The sequence below is a fragment of the Arvicanthis niloticus genome, chromosome 2, assembly GCF_011762505.2.
Source record: "Arvicanthis niloticus isolate mArvNil1 chromosome 2, mArvNil1.pat.X, whole genome shotgun sequence".
Taxonomy (NCBI): Eukaryota; Metazoa; Chordata; class Mammalia; order Rodentia; family Muridae; genus Arvicanthis; species Arvicanthis niloticus.
Genome location: NC_047659.1, coordinates 1333095 through 1346025, shown reverse-complemented (window position 1 = coordinate 1346025; position 12931 = coordinate 1333095). Strand labels below are relative to the sequence as shown.

Genomic DNA, 12931 nt, shown 5'->3' with positions numbered 1-12931 from the left:
CCTTTTGAGCACTTGTCGGGAGCTAAGGCTGACTTAGGACTGTGACCAGAGAGAGGAGAGGTGAGAGTCAGGAGAGACCCCACCTGAGTTGCTCAGGGGCAACCACGAACCTCCCCATCCCCCATCCCCAGCATTCATATAGCAGGGACTGGTTTTCCCATTTGGAAAGGGAACAGGCCCTAGAAAGCCAGACTGGACTCAGCCCCGCCTCCCTGGATTTTCATTCATTCTTTTCACAGTCATTCATTCCTCTGGTATTTGTTGAAGACCCAGAAAATACTAGGTTGGGCCTGAAGGGACTATGGCAGGGAGCCAGGCAAACAGATCTGCTCCTCAGGACCCAAGCAGTTCAACTCCAGCATCTGTCACTGTGGTGAGTGCCAGGATAGGAAGGATATAGGGTCGGGTCAAGGGACAAGCCAGAGGAAGAGTGAAGAAACCCCTTGGCTCACTACCTGTCGATCACCACAGCCTTCACCTCAGACACGCTGTCTAGGCTGGGAGTAAACCAGGCCTTAGCTGGAACAGCAAGAACAGGAAGTGTTGTTCTGAAGCCAAAGCTGGGGGAGCAGCTGCTTCTAAAAGTAGCATGTGCAAGGGCTGGGGGTCACGTCTAGGTGTGGATATGGGTAGCCTGGGGAGCTCTTCAGAGAGTTAAGCTTCCTCCAGGGCCTCAGAGAATCTTGGGAAAAGTCTTAGGCAGGAGAGTGACAGGCCCAAGTGTGTCAAGCTGAATATTTTATTGTGAGCAGGAGACATGGGCTTCAGACAACTTCAGACAAGGTACTCCCAGAAATGGATGTAGGAGCTGGTAGGTGAGTGGGGGTGGAGCAGCCAGGCCTTCACAGAGCGGGGGAGTCCACAACCTCAGCTCCTCACTAAGGCTGTATTTGTCCTCTAGTCTGCTACACCTGGAGGACTAGGTACTGGTGGGGTGGACCTAAGGGACAGCCTTCTAGACTACCCAGCCACCAAAGGAACTGGAGCAGTAAGGACAGATCTCAGGGATTGTGCAGGTCAAAGAAAAGGAGCCACACCCTGAAGAGTGCACACTGTGTGATCCGCTAATTAAGTTCAGGCCCTGGCAGAAATCAATCATGGCAGCTGCCTCTGTTGGGGAGCAGGGAACAGCTTACCAAAAAGGGAATAAAGGAATGCCCTGTCCCAGGGCACTGGGAGTGAACACTGAGGGTTATACAGGTAAATGCACCTGCCAGAAGCCTTCAGACTATGGGTTTAAACTCTGTGTACAGTGACAGATAGCAATAGAAGCTGATCACAAATAAACCAGGAAAGACTTGGCCTGGGAAACTCGGACCACACAGCCATCGTTCCTTGGCTGGGGGCTGAGGGGTCCCTGCCAGACAGTTACCCTAGGACATTTTGTAACAGGAGAAGGTGATTTCCTGAAGTCAGCCCAAGGAGCTGTAAAAAGAGGGAAAAAGAGCTTAAAGGCCAGACAACAGCTTTGGAATGGAGAGGGGTCCTGGCTGCTAACTTAAGGTAAGATACAATGTAGCCAAGCAGAGAAGGCTGTTAGTCCAGCCATTGAGTAAAAAGGGCTGTGGGTTAATAAAAGGCGAAGCTTATCTGCAAGCCCTTGGAGTGATCAAAACTGGCTAAACTAAGTTTTCTCACACTTCCTGCACCTCTTTAATGTATGGCCCAAATAGCAGGACCCTTGACATGTTCATCCTGGAACAAGGATCCTGAAAGAAAATAACCAGGAGGTGGGTGCGGGGTCGTATTCATAGGAACTTGTCCCCAAGAATATTACCTCCAAAAAGAAAAAAAAAAAGAAAAAAAAAATATGGCTTCCTTGGGGGAATTCCTCTGGGAGAAAGGGAGAGAGGGGAGGGTAAAGGAAGGGAAAAAGGAAAGAGAGAGAGAGAGAGAGAGAGAGAGAGAGAGAGAGAGAGAGAGAGAGAATATTAGAGGCAAGTACACACCACATGGTCCGTCAGCTGTTGAACCTTCTCCATGTGTCACTGGACACATGCTCCTCAGAGCACTTAAGTCCTCCTTGTGGGCGCTGCCATAGCTGCGGTCCCAGCTGCTGAAGAAGCGAAGAAGTGGGTTCTTTTTCTTCCTATCCTGGAGACCAGGGAGGCCTTCACTAACTTCTGCCCAGCCAGTGCCTTCCTCCTAGTCCATGGGGACAGTTGTAGCCAAACTGCTCCTGCCTACCCTCAGCAGCCTGGCCTTCCTCCCCACAGTCAGCACTGCTACCAAGAGGCGTTTTTACATGGAGGCCATGGTCTATCTCTTCACCATGTTCTTCGTGGCGGTAAGTGAGGGGCTTAGGAGGAAGACCTCATGGGGGGGGGGGGGGTCACCATCACTGTCCTGTGCCAGGTGATGCAGAAATGGGATTTGGAAGAGAAATGTCTGGGTTTGGGGAAGCAATGGGACTGGTGGCTGGAAAGAGGGTCCTGAAGTCTGTCTTCCTCTATGGACCTCAGTTTCTCCATGTGTGCCAGGAATTTGAGGGGGGGGGGTGACTGAAGCCAGGCCCATGATAACCCCGTGTCAGTGAAGGACAGGTTTTGTGTCCCTCACACCTTCCTTTCTACTGACTTTGTTTCATGAGTTGCTGAGCTGAGGGGTACAGGGGGTGAGTGGACAGGCCGAGGGAGAGACCTGCTAGGCTCAGGGAAGGTAGAGGGCCTGGGAGGATGTGACTCCAGAAATTGGAACTACCCCCACTGAGAGGAGCCAGCCTTTCCCTGAGTCCTTCTTTCTCTTCCTGTTATGTGTCTAGTTGGCTGGCTGCCTCTTAGTTCCTTCTCCACTCTGTTCCCAGGCAACAGTTCTGGGGTGATTCCTCTGTCTTTCAGGGGCATGTCTGGCACTGGGCCAGCTTTGCTGAAGCCTTGTGTCTGGGTCTCTGCTTCTCTTCACCCTTGCCATGTATCTCTCCCTCTGCCTTTCACTTCTGTGTCTAGTTTTCTCCTGGCCTCTCTCTCTTTCCTTCTTCCTCCTGGTATCCAGCCTTTTGATGTCTAGAGTTACACTCCCCCCAGGAGTTCACCTTCCTCTTCTCCCTGGTCCACTCATTTATCATTTGTCTTGTTCTATGTATCTATCCATCTATCCATCTATCCATCCATCCATCTATCTATCTATCTATCTATCTATCATCTATCATCTCTCTATTATCTGCTAACCAACCATCTCTCCCTGTCCATTTATCTACCCATCTATCCTCTCTGTGTGTTAAAGGCTTCCTCTCACTCAGTCCTTCTGAGTACCTCTCATGCTGGCCCTCTCTGCTATCCTCTAACCAGGGGTCACACCATCTCCTTCACTGCTCTGTAACCTTTGTTTCTCTCTCATCACACCATCCCTCACTAGTTTGTATGGTGTGAGACCCACACATTAGTAGGATACATGCTCAGGGTTGGCAAGCAGCCTGCTAGTCTCCTCCTTAGAGCAGATCCAGACTTTTAGAGAACAGCATCCTATCCCTAGGCCTGCCCTCCCTGCATCAGGTCTCAGTAAGGCAAGAGCATGGAATATATAAGGGTTTCCAGCTGGCTCTCGCTGAGTGAGGCCACAAGTTCACACACCTGTGTTCACATGTGTGCTCCATATCCTGATTTAGCTGGCATGACTTTCTAGTGGTGGGAGAAGCCACCAGTGCATGTGGGCTGAGAACAACGGGGAAGGTGTTGGCACCTGTCTACCTTCTGGTTATGGTGGTCTCATGGGTAACAGTGAGTTTCTTCAAGGAATTTGAAATTCTTCAGTTCTTGAGTTCACCTTAGGAGGGGAGGACATTAGGCCAATGACAAGTCACAAGGCAGCAACCAGGGTGAGTTTGAACTCACCTATGTGCCTAGAGTAGTGATTTGGGTTTGATAGAAGAGGAAACTGAGTCTCAGAGAAGCTGGGCCACCAATGTCACCGTGAAAACTCTGAGATCCTGGTCTACCCACAGTACTTTGTCCCACACTTTTCATTTGTTCCTCATGAGACTTGGCCAAGGTCAGAGCCAAGATGAGACCCCAAGGTCAAGAACAGAAGCCAGGGTCTTGTCCACACAGCCCATGTTAGATATAGCTCAGCAAATCAAGGCCCCAGTTAAGTCACTCCTGCCTGCTTGGGTCTCGGATGGCCTACAGCTGCCTCTGCACTGGCCTTGGAGGCCCACCCTGCCCCACCCCACCCAGAGTGGCAGGGCCAGCTGTCTCTTATGACAAATGTCCTCTGGCCTCAAAGCCACAGTTTGTTCCTCACAGAGTTCTGCCTTCCACATGGCTCCTTCAGGATCCTCCATGACAACCACCAGTTGTGTGGCGTGCTGCTGCTGAATATAAGAAGAATGACTCTCAGTGTCAGTTACACACGGGTGGATCTGATTGATTCCAAAGAATTCTGCCCTCTCCTGTTCTAACCTGATAGTCATCTAATCTAAAAGCAGGTTCTATTCTAAGAATCTTAGACAACAGCATCTTCTCTACATGCTGAACGGTGCAACAAACAGGGTCAAAAGAATAAGGGATCTGAGTCCTAATCTTTTATAGGAGACAGCTGTTTCTCTGGCCCTTTGACTCAATAGCACACAAATCCGCAGTCAGATATTATCAGCCTATACCCACATGTTGCTTTCAACATGTTCTTGCTGCCTTGCTGATTCTAACACACGCAGTCTTAGATCCCATCACCACATGTCACACAAACATACACTATTCTGAACCAGGGACCTGAAAGACTCACAAAGACTCACAGAGTCCTACACTAGAAATACAAAGCATAATCAGATCAATTGAAATGTTTTTCTCAGAGCTGAGCTAATCCTGACCAGGTGAGCACTTCGTTCTAAATGACCATAAAGCACATATCAACTTGGTTTCAGGTTGAGGAAAAGTTTGATTAATAAAGGCAGACTTTAAAGAGTGGGGCACCATGCTCCTCAGTTATCATTAGGGTCCCCTTGTAAGCCCCACAGAACAGGTGCTCTCATGCCATTGGACAAGGGAGGCCTGAGAGACCAACCTCTAGCCTGAGCCCCTTTGCCAGATCCGCTGAGCTGACAGCAGGGTTGGAGATCCTGCCACACCCAGCTGTGTCCTAACCTGGCACCAGCTGGACCAGATCTACCTGCCTCTGGGGAGGGAGGGTACTCATTACTGCCTTGCCCCTGACTCCTTGGGCAGGAAGTGGCCCAGGGAAGTTCACAGTCACACAGGTCACCTCCCCCACCAAAAAACCAACCAACCAACCAACCAACCAATCAATCAAACAAACAAACAAAAACAAAAACCCTCAGGGCCTAAAGACAGTTGGATTCCTTGCTGTAAAGCCTGCTCCTCTGGGCCTGGAATGTAGGCGAGTATTCTGTGTTGGGATCCAGCCTAAGGAGACTCTTCTGCTCCTTGTGGGGGAAGGCATGGATGTTTCCCAGAATCTCACAGTGGATAATTCATTCATTCATTCATGGGGGGGTCTGTACAACAGAAGGAAACAAGATGCTACAGATGACCGGCTCAGGTGGGTTGGTTGATGTGGCTTTGTAAGGAGCCTGAGGAGCAGAGTCCCTCCCAGAGCTGAGGAGGGACTTCTCCCTCCTCTTCCCTTCTCCACTTGAATACCTTGGTCTGGCCCAACCTGAAACTTGTCTTCCCCTGAGTCCATACCTAATTGGTTAACGTCTTCTTCACCAATATCCCTATTTAAAGGCGCAAAACCCAAAAGCTCAAGGCAGCACCAAAGCACTGAGTGGGGCTGACCCAATACAGAGGCTTAACCACCTCCTCCCTTCCCCTGGAGGCTCTCTATTGATTGACAGAGTCCACGTGCAACTGCGATCAGCAGGAGGTCTCTGAGCTTCTAAGTAGGCCCTACGTGCTTGACTGACACATCCATCATCCAGGGTACCCAGCTCCCCCCTCGGTGGTGCCCCTGTGGCCTCCAGACAAGGCTGCTTTCCAGCTTGCCTGCTCCCTCCTGCTGAGTTGGGTTTACCAAGAGCCGATTGTGCTGGCTGCTGGGCTTGTTTGTGCCAGTTGCACTTGTCAAAATAATTATGTCATGTAATTAAATATTACTTAAAATGATGAAATGTGAAGCAGAGGGACAGCGAGTTGTTTTCCGTAAGAAATACGTTGTCTTCTTTGAAATACTGCATATAGAACCTTTTGCTTAAAAGCAAATCTATTCAACTACAAGTCAGGGAGGGACACACCTGCTGGAGTAGGAGGGAGAGAAGGAGTGTTAGGGCCAGCGCTTGCTTGGGGGAGTCTAAAATCTTCCTCTTTTTCAGAGAGATGGGGGTCCAGGATAAAAGGCTCGTATGCAAAGATTGACACGGGAACTTTCAGTCAGCCAGGGGCAAAAGGTATGAGTAGGGTATTTTAGGACCCCCTTCTGACCATGCTTCTCACCAGCCTTGGGCCAGTGGTGAGTCTGAAAGTGATTTACAAAGGCTTTGCACTCCCAGGCTAGATGGGCTCACCTGTTTAATCTTCATAAGGGGAATATCCAGTCCTGTGCTCTGATATGAGGAGGCTGAGGCACAAAGCCATTAAGAGCTCACAGTTAGTGAGGGGCCTGAGGCTTGGGACCAGTTCTCACCCCTCCTGAGCTGCCCACTGCCTGCTGACCTCATGTGATTTCCCTGCAGTTCTCCCATGCCTGCGATGGTCCTGGCTTGTCTGTGCTGTGCTTCATGCGCCGTGATATCCTGGAGTACTTCAGTATCTACGGGACAGCCCTGAGCATGTGGGTCTCCCTGATGGGTAAGTGGCCATCTTTGCCAATGGGTGGGAGCCAATCCTGAACACCACCCAACCTATCTCTGAGATTCTCTCTTTCCTTGCAGCTTTGTGCAGAGCTTAATCTGCTTAAAGGAACATACACATTTCTCAGATGCCTGCGGTCTCATTTTTCCCATCCTTAAGTGACTCCAGTAATTAGCACTTGTGACATTTAAAAAGCAGAAGCACACAAAGGAGACACCAAAGGCATCCCTACCTCCAGCCCTCAGAGACCACCACTGCTCTGGGCTCAGGGGCTTAGCCTGCCAGCATGTCCTCCAGGCTCACAGGGGCATTTGCCCTCCTGGGCCATCTCAGCTCTGTGTTTTGGGAAGGTAGACCACTCTCAATCCTCACCTTGCACCTGGGGTACATACAGCTCAACGGTGTATCACTTGCCTGGTGATCAATAGGCCCTTGGTTCCATCTCCAGCACTGCAAAATTTTGAAAGAGAAAGAAGGAAGAGATGGAGGAAAGAAGAAAGCAGGAAGGACAAAGGAAAGAAGGAAGGGAGGGAGGGAGGGAGGGAAAGGAAGGAAAGGGAAAGGGAAGGAAAGGAAAGAAAAAAAGAGAGAAACAAAGCAAACTCATCCTTGTCTCCCAGGGATGCAGTCACAGACGATCCCTCCGGAGACTCAACTCTATGCACCACTCATTGGTCTCAATACTTTTGTCCCAGGATTCCCAGGAAATGCTGGTCACTCAGCCTACTGGTTCATTTCAGCCACCCTGCTCCAGGGAAACAGCATGCTCCATTTCCTCCAAATAACCAAAATTCAGACCTGTGGAGACCAGGCTGGGCCTTGGGGTCCTACAGATTGAGAGGACGTCCCAATAGGTTCTCAAGGGTGGAGGCACAGCCATGTGGTGGGAAGCTGTTCACCATTACTGTGCTTCTCCCCAGCGCTGGCAGACTTTGATGAACCCCAGAGATCAACCTTCACAATGTTCGGTGTCCTTACCATCGCCGTGCGGACTTTCCACGACCGCTGGGGCTATGGGGTATACTCGGGTCCCATAGGCACAGCCATCCTCATCATTGCAGTAAAGTGGGTGAGTACTTCTGGTATCTCAGCTGACAGGGCCCGGGAATCTGCATTTTCCCCTGATCTTGGTTTCTCCTATATAGGGTCCTAAACCCCATATCCTTATATACAGGAGAACTAACATAAGAATTGGGCCCAAAGCCCTAGAATCCCTAAATATGGTGACTCATGCTTGAGCCCCATGCCCTGCTGGCTTATTGGTAATTACTGGTTCTCCTTTTCTCTTGACCTCTGCTCTGCTTCCAAATGCCCATACAGAATGCCTCTAAGCGCAGGCACTGCCATGGTTTTTAATGTGCCCAGAGATGAGGAGTCGTTGTCATGACAGTCATTGTTAATTTTTTCATCAACTTAAGTATCACCATCATTATCATTCTGAGAGGCAACACTGCTTACAGGTGTAATACCAATTTGGAGAACAGCTAGGTTAGTCTAGTCTTCCCAAGGAAGGAAGGTTTGAGATTGGGGGTAAAGCGGGGTTTTCAATAGGACTGTCCCTGGAGGAGGGCCTGGTGTCTGGCGTCTACTCTGCTGTGTAGGCTTCTAACTCTTCTATGCTTAAGGCCCTTTTGCCTCCAAGGCCTAAAAGCCACCTAAGTTAGCCAACATGAACAAGGTTCCTAATAACAGGATAGACCCAGGGATGTTTCCTGGGCCCCACCCAGAGCAGTTAGGCCCAAAACACAGACCTTCCAGGTGAGCAGGCTTCGACCGACCAGACAGCACCCAGGCCTCAAGTTCCCATGCCTCTGCTACCTTATGCAGGAAGCACACTTGGGGTCTTGGAGGTTCCCAGAAGTAGAGCTGCAGCAGTGCAGATCAGGGTAGGCAATGCTGTGTGTGCGTGTGTGTGTGTGCGCGTGCGCGTGTGTGCGTGTGTGTGTGTGTGTGTGTGTGTGTGTGTGTGTGTGAGAGAGAGAGAGAAAGAGAGAGTGCATGTGCATGTGAGAGAGTGAGTATGTGTGTGAGAGTGAGTGTGCATGTGCGTGTGTACATGTGAGAGAGTGAGTGTATGTGTGAGAGTGAGTGTGCATGTATGTGTGTGTGAGAGAGTGAGTGTGCGCGTGTGTGTGCGCGCGCACGTGTGTGTGTGTGTGTGTGTGTGTGTGTGTGTGTGGCGGGGTTGCGGGAAGCTCCGATCCATCTTCAGCAAAGTGGGGACAGGTAAAGTCAGGCAGGAAGCTTCCAAGCCAAGTCTTATTCCTGTGGGCTCCAAGGAAACCAGGTTTATTCTGATTCTAAGCTAAGGATGAGCCTGAAGTGCACAGCTCAGCAGCCTAACCTGGAGCCCCAGTAGGTAATGGCAGCTGCACTGGACTGTCAAGAGGAGAAGCTTCCATTGCACTCCAATTTGAGAAGCCAAAACTGGCCCTGTCTGACCTGAGGCAGGGGTGTTGGGGTTCTGCATGTTAGTTATCAAGCTGGGATGCATAGACAGGAAGGCTTGCTCTGATAGCCCTGCCTATCACGGCCCCTTCACTGGTTCTGGATCTGACTCAATTTTTTTTTTTTTTTTTAAGATAGGCTCTCACTTTGTACCTCTGGCTGGCCTCAAACTTACAGAGATCTGCCTGCCTCTGCCTCCTGAGTGCTGGGGTTAAAGCCAACACACCCATCCTGACTGGATGTTAATTAGCCAAGATAGCATCCGTGTGCCAATGTCCCCCACTAAATGCCAGCCTTCCCAGGTCTCTGGTGAGAATGGGAGAGGCTGCAGCCACCCATTCCTGGGGCAGAGATCCCACCTCCTAGACCTTAGGTATGCAGGCAGTTTGGACTTACTTCTTAGAATGGGGTACAATCCTTTCCTGTGTCTCACCCTTTTGGGAAAGAAGCATGAAAACAACATTTGGGGAGAAGAAGCTAAGTGAAATGGGAAATAGGGATTCCCAGGGCAAGGCAGGGCCCATGGGTATTCTTCTGCTCTCAGGGGCCCCAGTGTTAGAACTGGGAGACTGACGGCCGTACTGGCTGCACTCAGGCTAATTGGCTCTACCCATGGGACTGACATGGCTCATGGGACCTCCACTGCTGTTACTAACAGCAAGTTCTAGAACACTTGGAAACAGCACCATGTCATCACTCAGAGTGGCAAAGCTTGCCCTGAGTTGCACAAGGCCATTGACAGCCTTTGTGGATGTAATGTATTTAGTGAGGTGTACAGTCAGGGCCACTGTCCTGTGCCCACTGTGCATACCTGACAGTGGTATTTATAATGATCTCTCCCACTGAAACCTGAACAATCCTGAGTCTAAAATACCTTTGGGCCCCAGGATCTGCATTCCAGTGAGGAACCACAGGGCCTCCCATCTTTTCCCTGTAACACCCCATCTTACCAAGCTTGAACATACAGCAGACCCTCATGTAAGGCATCAGAGCCTGCAAAACCAGGGTTAACGGAAGAAGGCCCCTTAGCTGGTACAGCTGATCATATTTGCACAGAAGTGCCAAAGACCACCACACACAGGCAGTGGAGGACCCAGGGAAAGTCGGCCCAGAGATTCCAAATCCCATCACTCAAGCTTACAGAGGAAGGGGGTAGGGCTCTTCCACAATTCAGGGTGGGATCCTTTCCTTGCTGCACCCCAAGAACTTCGATGTCCCCACCTTGTTTCTGCAGCTGAAGAAGATGAAAGAGAAGAAAGGTCTGTACCCTGACAAGAGCATCTACACCCAGCAGATAGGCCCCGGCCTCTGTTTTGGGGCACTGGCCCTGATGCTTCGCTTCTTCTTTGAGGTACCTGGCTTATGGGGAAGGGGAACAAGCCTTCCAGAGCCCTCTGGAAATGACTCAACCTAACAGGGAGGAGAGCGACCTGTTTTCCGTGGAGGCTCCAGGTTGTGGATTCTGTCCTGTTGAAGGTGGTACTCGCCATCCCCAGTGTACCAGCATCACAGCCTGGGTGGACAAGTCAGGCCCTGACTTAAGGAAGCCTGTACCTAAGATGCATGCATGTCTTGAAAGGAACCAGGGGCTGGTGCCCAGCACCCAGGGGACAGGGAACAGACAAAGGCAGCAAGCCTTTCTCAGGGTGGAATGGCTGGCAGAGGTGCCAGATACCTAGGAGGACTTAGTTTAGGGAAGGGGTAGAGGCCCAGACTGACTCATTCTCCTCCACAGGAATGGGATTACACCTACGTTCACAGCTTCTACCACTGTGCCCTGGCTATGTCCTTTGTCCTGCTGCTGCCCAAGGTCAACAAGAAGGCTGGGAATGCAGGGGCCCCTGCCAAGCTGACCTTCTCCACCCTCTGCTGCACTTGTGTCTGATCTCAGTCCCCCATTCCAGGCCCCTGCCTTCCTGTCTGGCAGCCCTGCTGTCTCTCCCAGGATACTCCCTATACTTTCCCATGTGGTATGTCCATGAGAAATGGTCTCCTCTGTACCCCAAGAGACCAGCAGGCCTGATGCATTCTGCTAAATGCTTCTTAGGGACCCACCAATCCTGTGTTCACCAGTTGTTTCACTCTGTTCAGAAAAAAAAAAAAAAAAAAAAAAAAAAAAAAAAAAAAAGAACTTTATCCCCCATAAACATAGGTGCGCCTGCCAGAGATCTAGTCCAGTAAATACTGGCCACAAGTCTCAACCCAGCAGCATATCCAACAGCAGCATACAGGGTTATCTATTTCCCAGGCCCTGCCTACCAGGATTGTCTGCTTTCCCTAGGAAACTGAGATTGCCCTTTCTACCCGCTACCCCAGGCTCTGAAAGCTCCCCATTTAGAAAGCTGGAGCCAGTGAGCCCAGCTCCAGTCTGGGCACAAGTTTACATGCCCCTGCCTGAGTCCCATTCCTTCAGCAGGTTTCTGATTAAGCCATTCACTGTAAACTCTTGACCAGCCACTAGTCATTAGCTTCACCTAACATACGTCCTAGTTCCTGGAACAACTCTGTGTGCTGAGTGTGACAGTTCTGGTCTCTGAGGAATGCCTGTGTTCAGAGTAAGCAGGGGCTGGTTAGACACTGAGCTGAGTCTGCTGCTGGCCTGGGTACCTGGGCTGAAAGCAGGGTATAGTGCTACTCTTTGGTTTACTCTACACTGTCCTGAAGTTTACTCTGAGACCCTGAAGGAAAAGTGGGTGCAGGCAATACCCCTGGGCCAGGCATTGCTGGAACTCTGCTATGCTGTAAGCAGTACTGTCTGTGGCAGCCTGGGGGTCAGGGCATGGCAGGACATGGCAGCCACAACAGCAGCTTTCAGACATCACCTCACAAGTCTAAATCTCCCCAACACCCCCGGCATCCCCTTTCCTAGTGACCCAAGGCCCAGCTGTCAGCAGGAAGTTACCTATACCTGTCTGGGACTTATTTATGTTTCCAGATGGTGCAACTTCAAGGGAACAGCTACCCACATGCAGTTCCCACCCAGTAGGCAGCTGGCAATCTTTCCTGAATCACCCCCTGTACCTCTTCAGAAAGCCAGCTCCACCACTTGGCTTGAGTGCTCCTTTCAGCTGACCCCCCAGCCAAGCCTTCTGGATGCCTACTCCATATGGAACACCCACACCTCTCTGTATCCTGGGCACCTCTACCTGCCTTTCCATGGATCACTCCAGGCCCTGGTGGTAGACAGAGGGTACCCATAAGCCTCATCCCATCTCTGGCTCCAGAGATTTTTAATGATATAGTAGCTCATGCTATCACAGACCAATGCAGAATGTTGACACCTGGCTCCTAGGTGCTAGGCCTCACTTCTCAGGTAAGGAAGCCAAGACCACATAGTCTGAGCTCTGAGGTTCCTTGAGAAAGGAGCAGAGGGCTGGAGAGATGGCTCAGTGGTTAAGACCACTTGCTGCCCTCACAGAGAATCCAGATTCAGTTCCCAGAACCCACGTGGCAGCTTACAACCATCTGTAACTCCAGTTCTAGAGGGTCTGGTCAGATCTGTCTTCTGGCCTTCAAGAGACCAGGCACATATGTGGTGCACATACATACTTGGACGCAAACACCAGACACAAAAATTAAAAATAAATGAATCTAAAAAATAAAGTAAAAACAAACAAACCTCAGAAGGGGAAGCAAAGGGACAGTGGGAGCCAGGATCTGAGGCATGGAGGCCTCTTTACCTTACTGCTCAGCCCTTGTCTGGTCTCCAGTCAAGCACAGACACATATTACACAGGGGGA

The 12931-nt window shown here is 50.6% G+C and overlaps 1 protein-coding gene across 1 annotated transcript; it reads left to right on the top strand.

The window, feature by feature from the left end:
* The first annotated feature begins 2042 nt into the window (after positions 1 to 2042).
* On the top strand, positions 2043 to 11277 carry Mymk (myomaker, myoblast fusion factor). The gene is made up of 5 exons (XM_034496429.2): positions 2043 to 2287; positions 6626 to 6740; positions 7664 to 7812; positions 10426 to 10542; positions 10927 to 11277. The coding sequence occupies exons 1-5, from the start codon at positions 2153 to 2155 to the stop codon at positions 11074 to 11076; spliced, it is 666 nt and encodes a 221-aa protein (XP_034352320.1). The 5' UTR covers positions 2043 to 2152; the 3' UTR covers positions 11077 to 11277.
* Positions 11278 to 12931: the final 1654 nt, after the last annotated feature.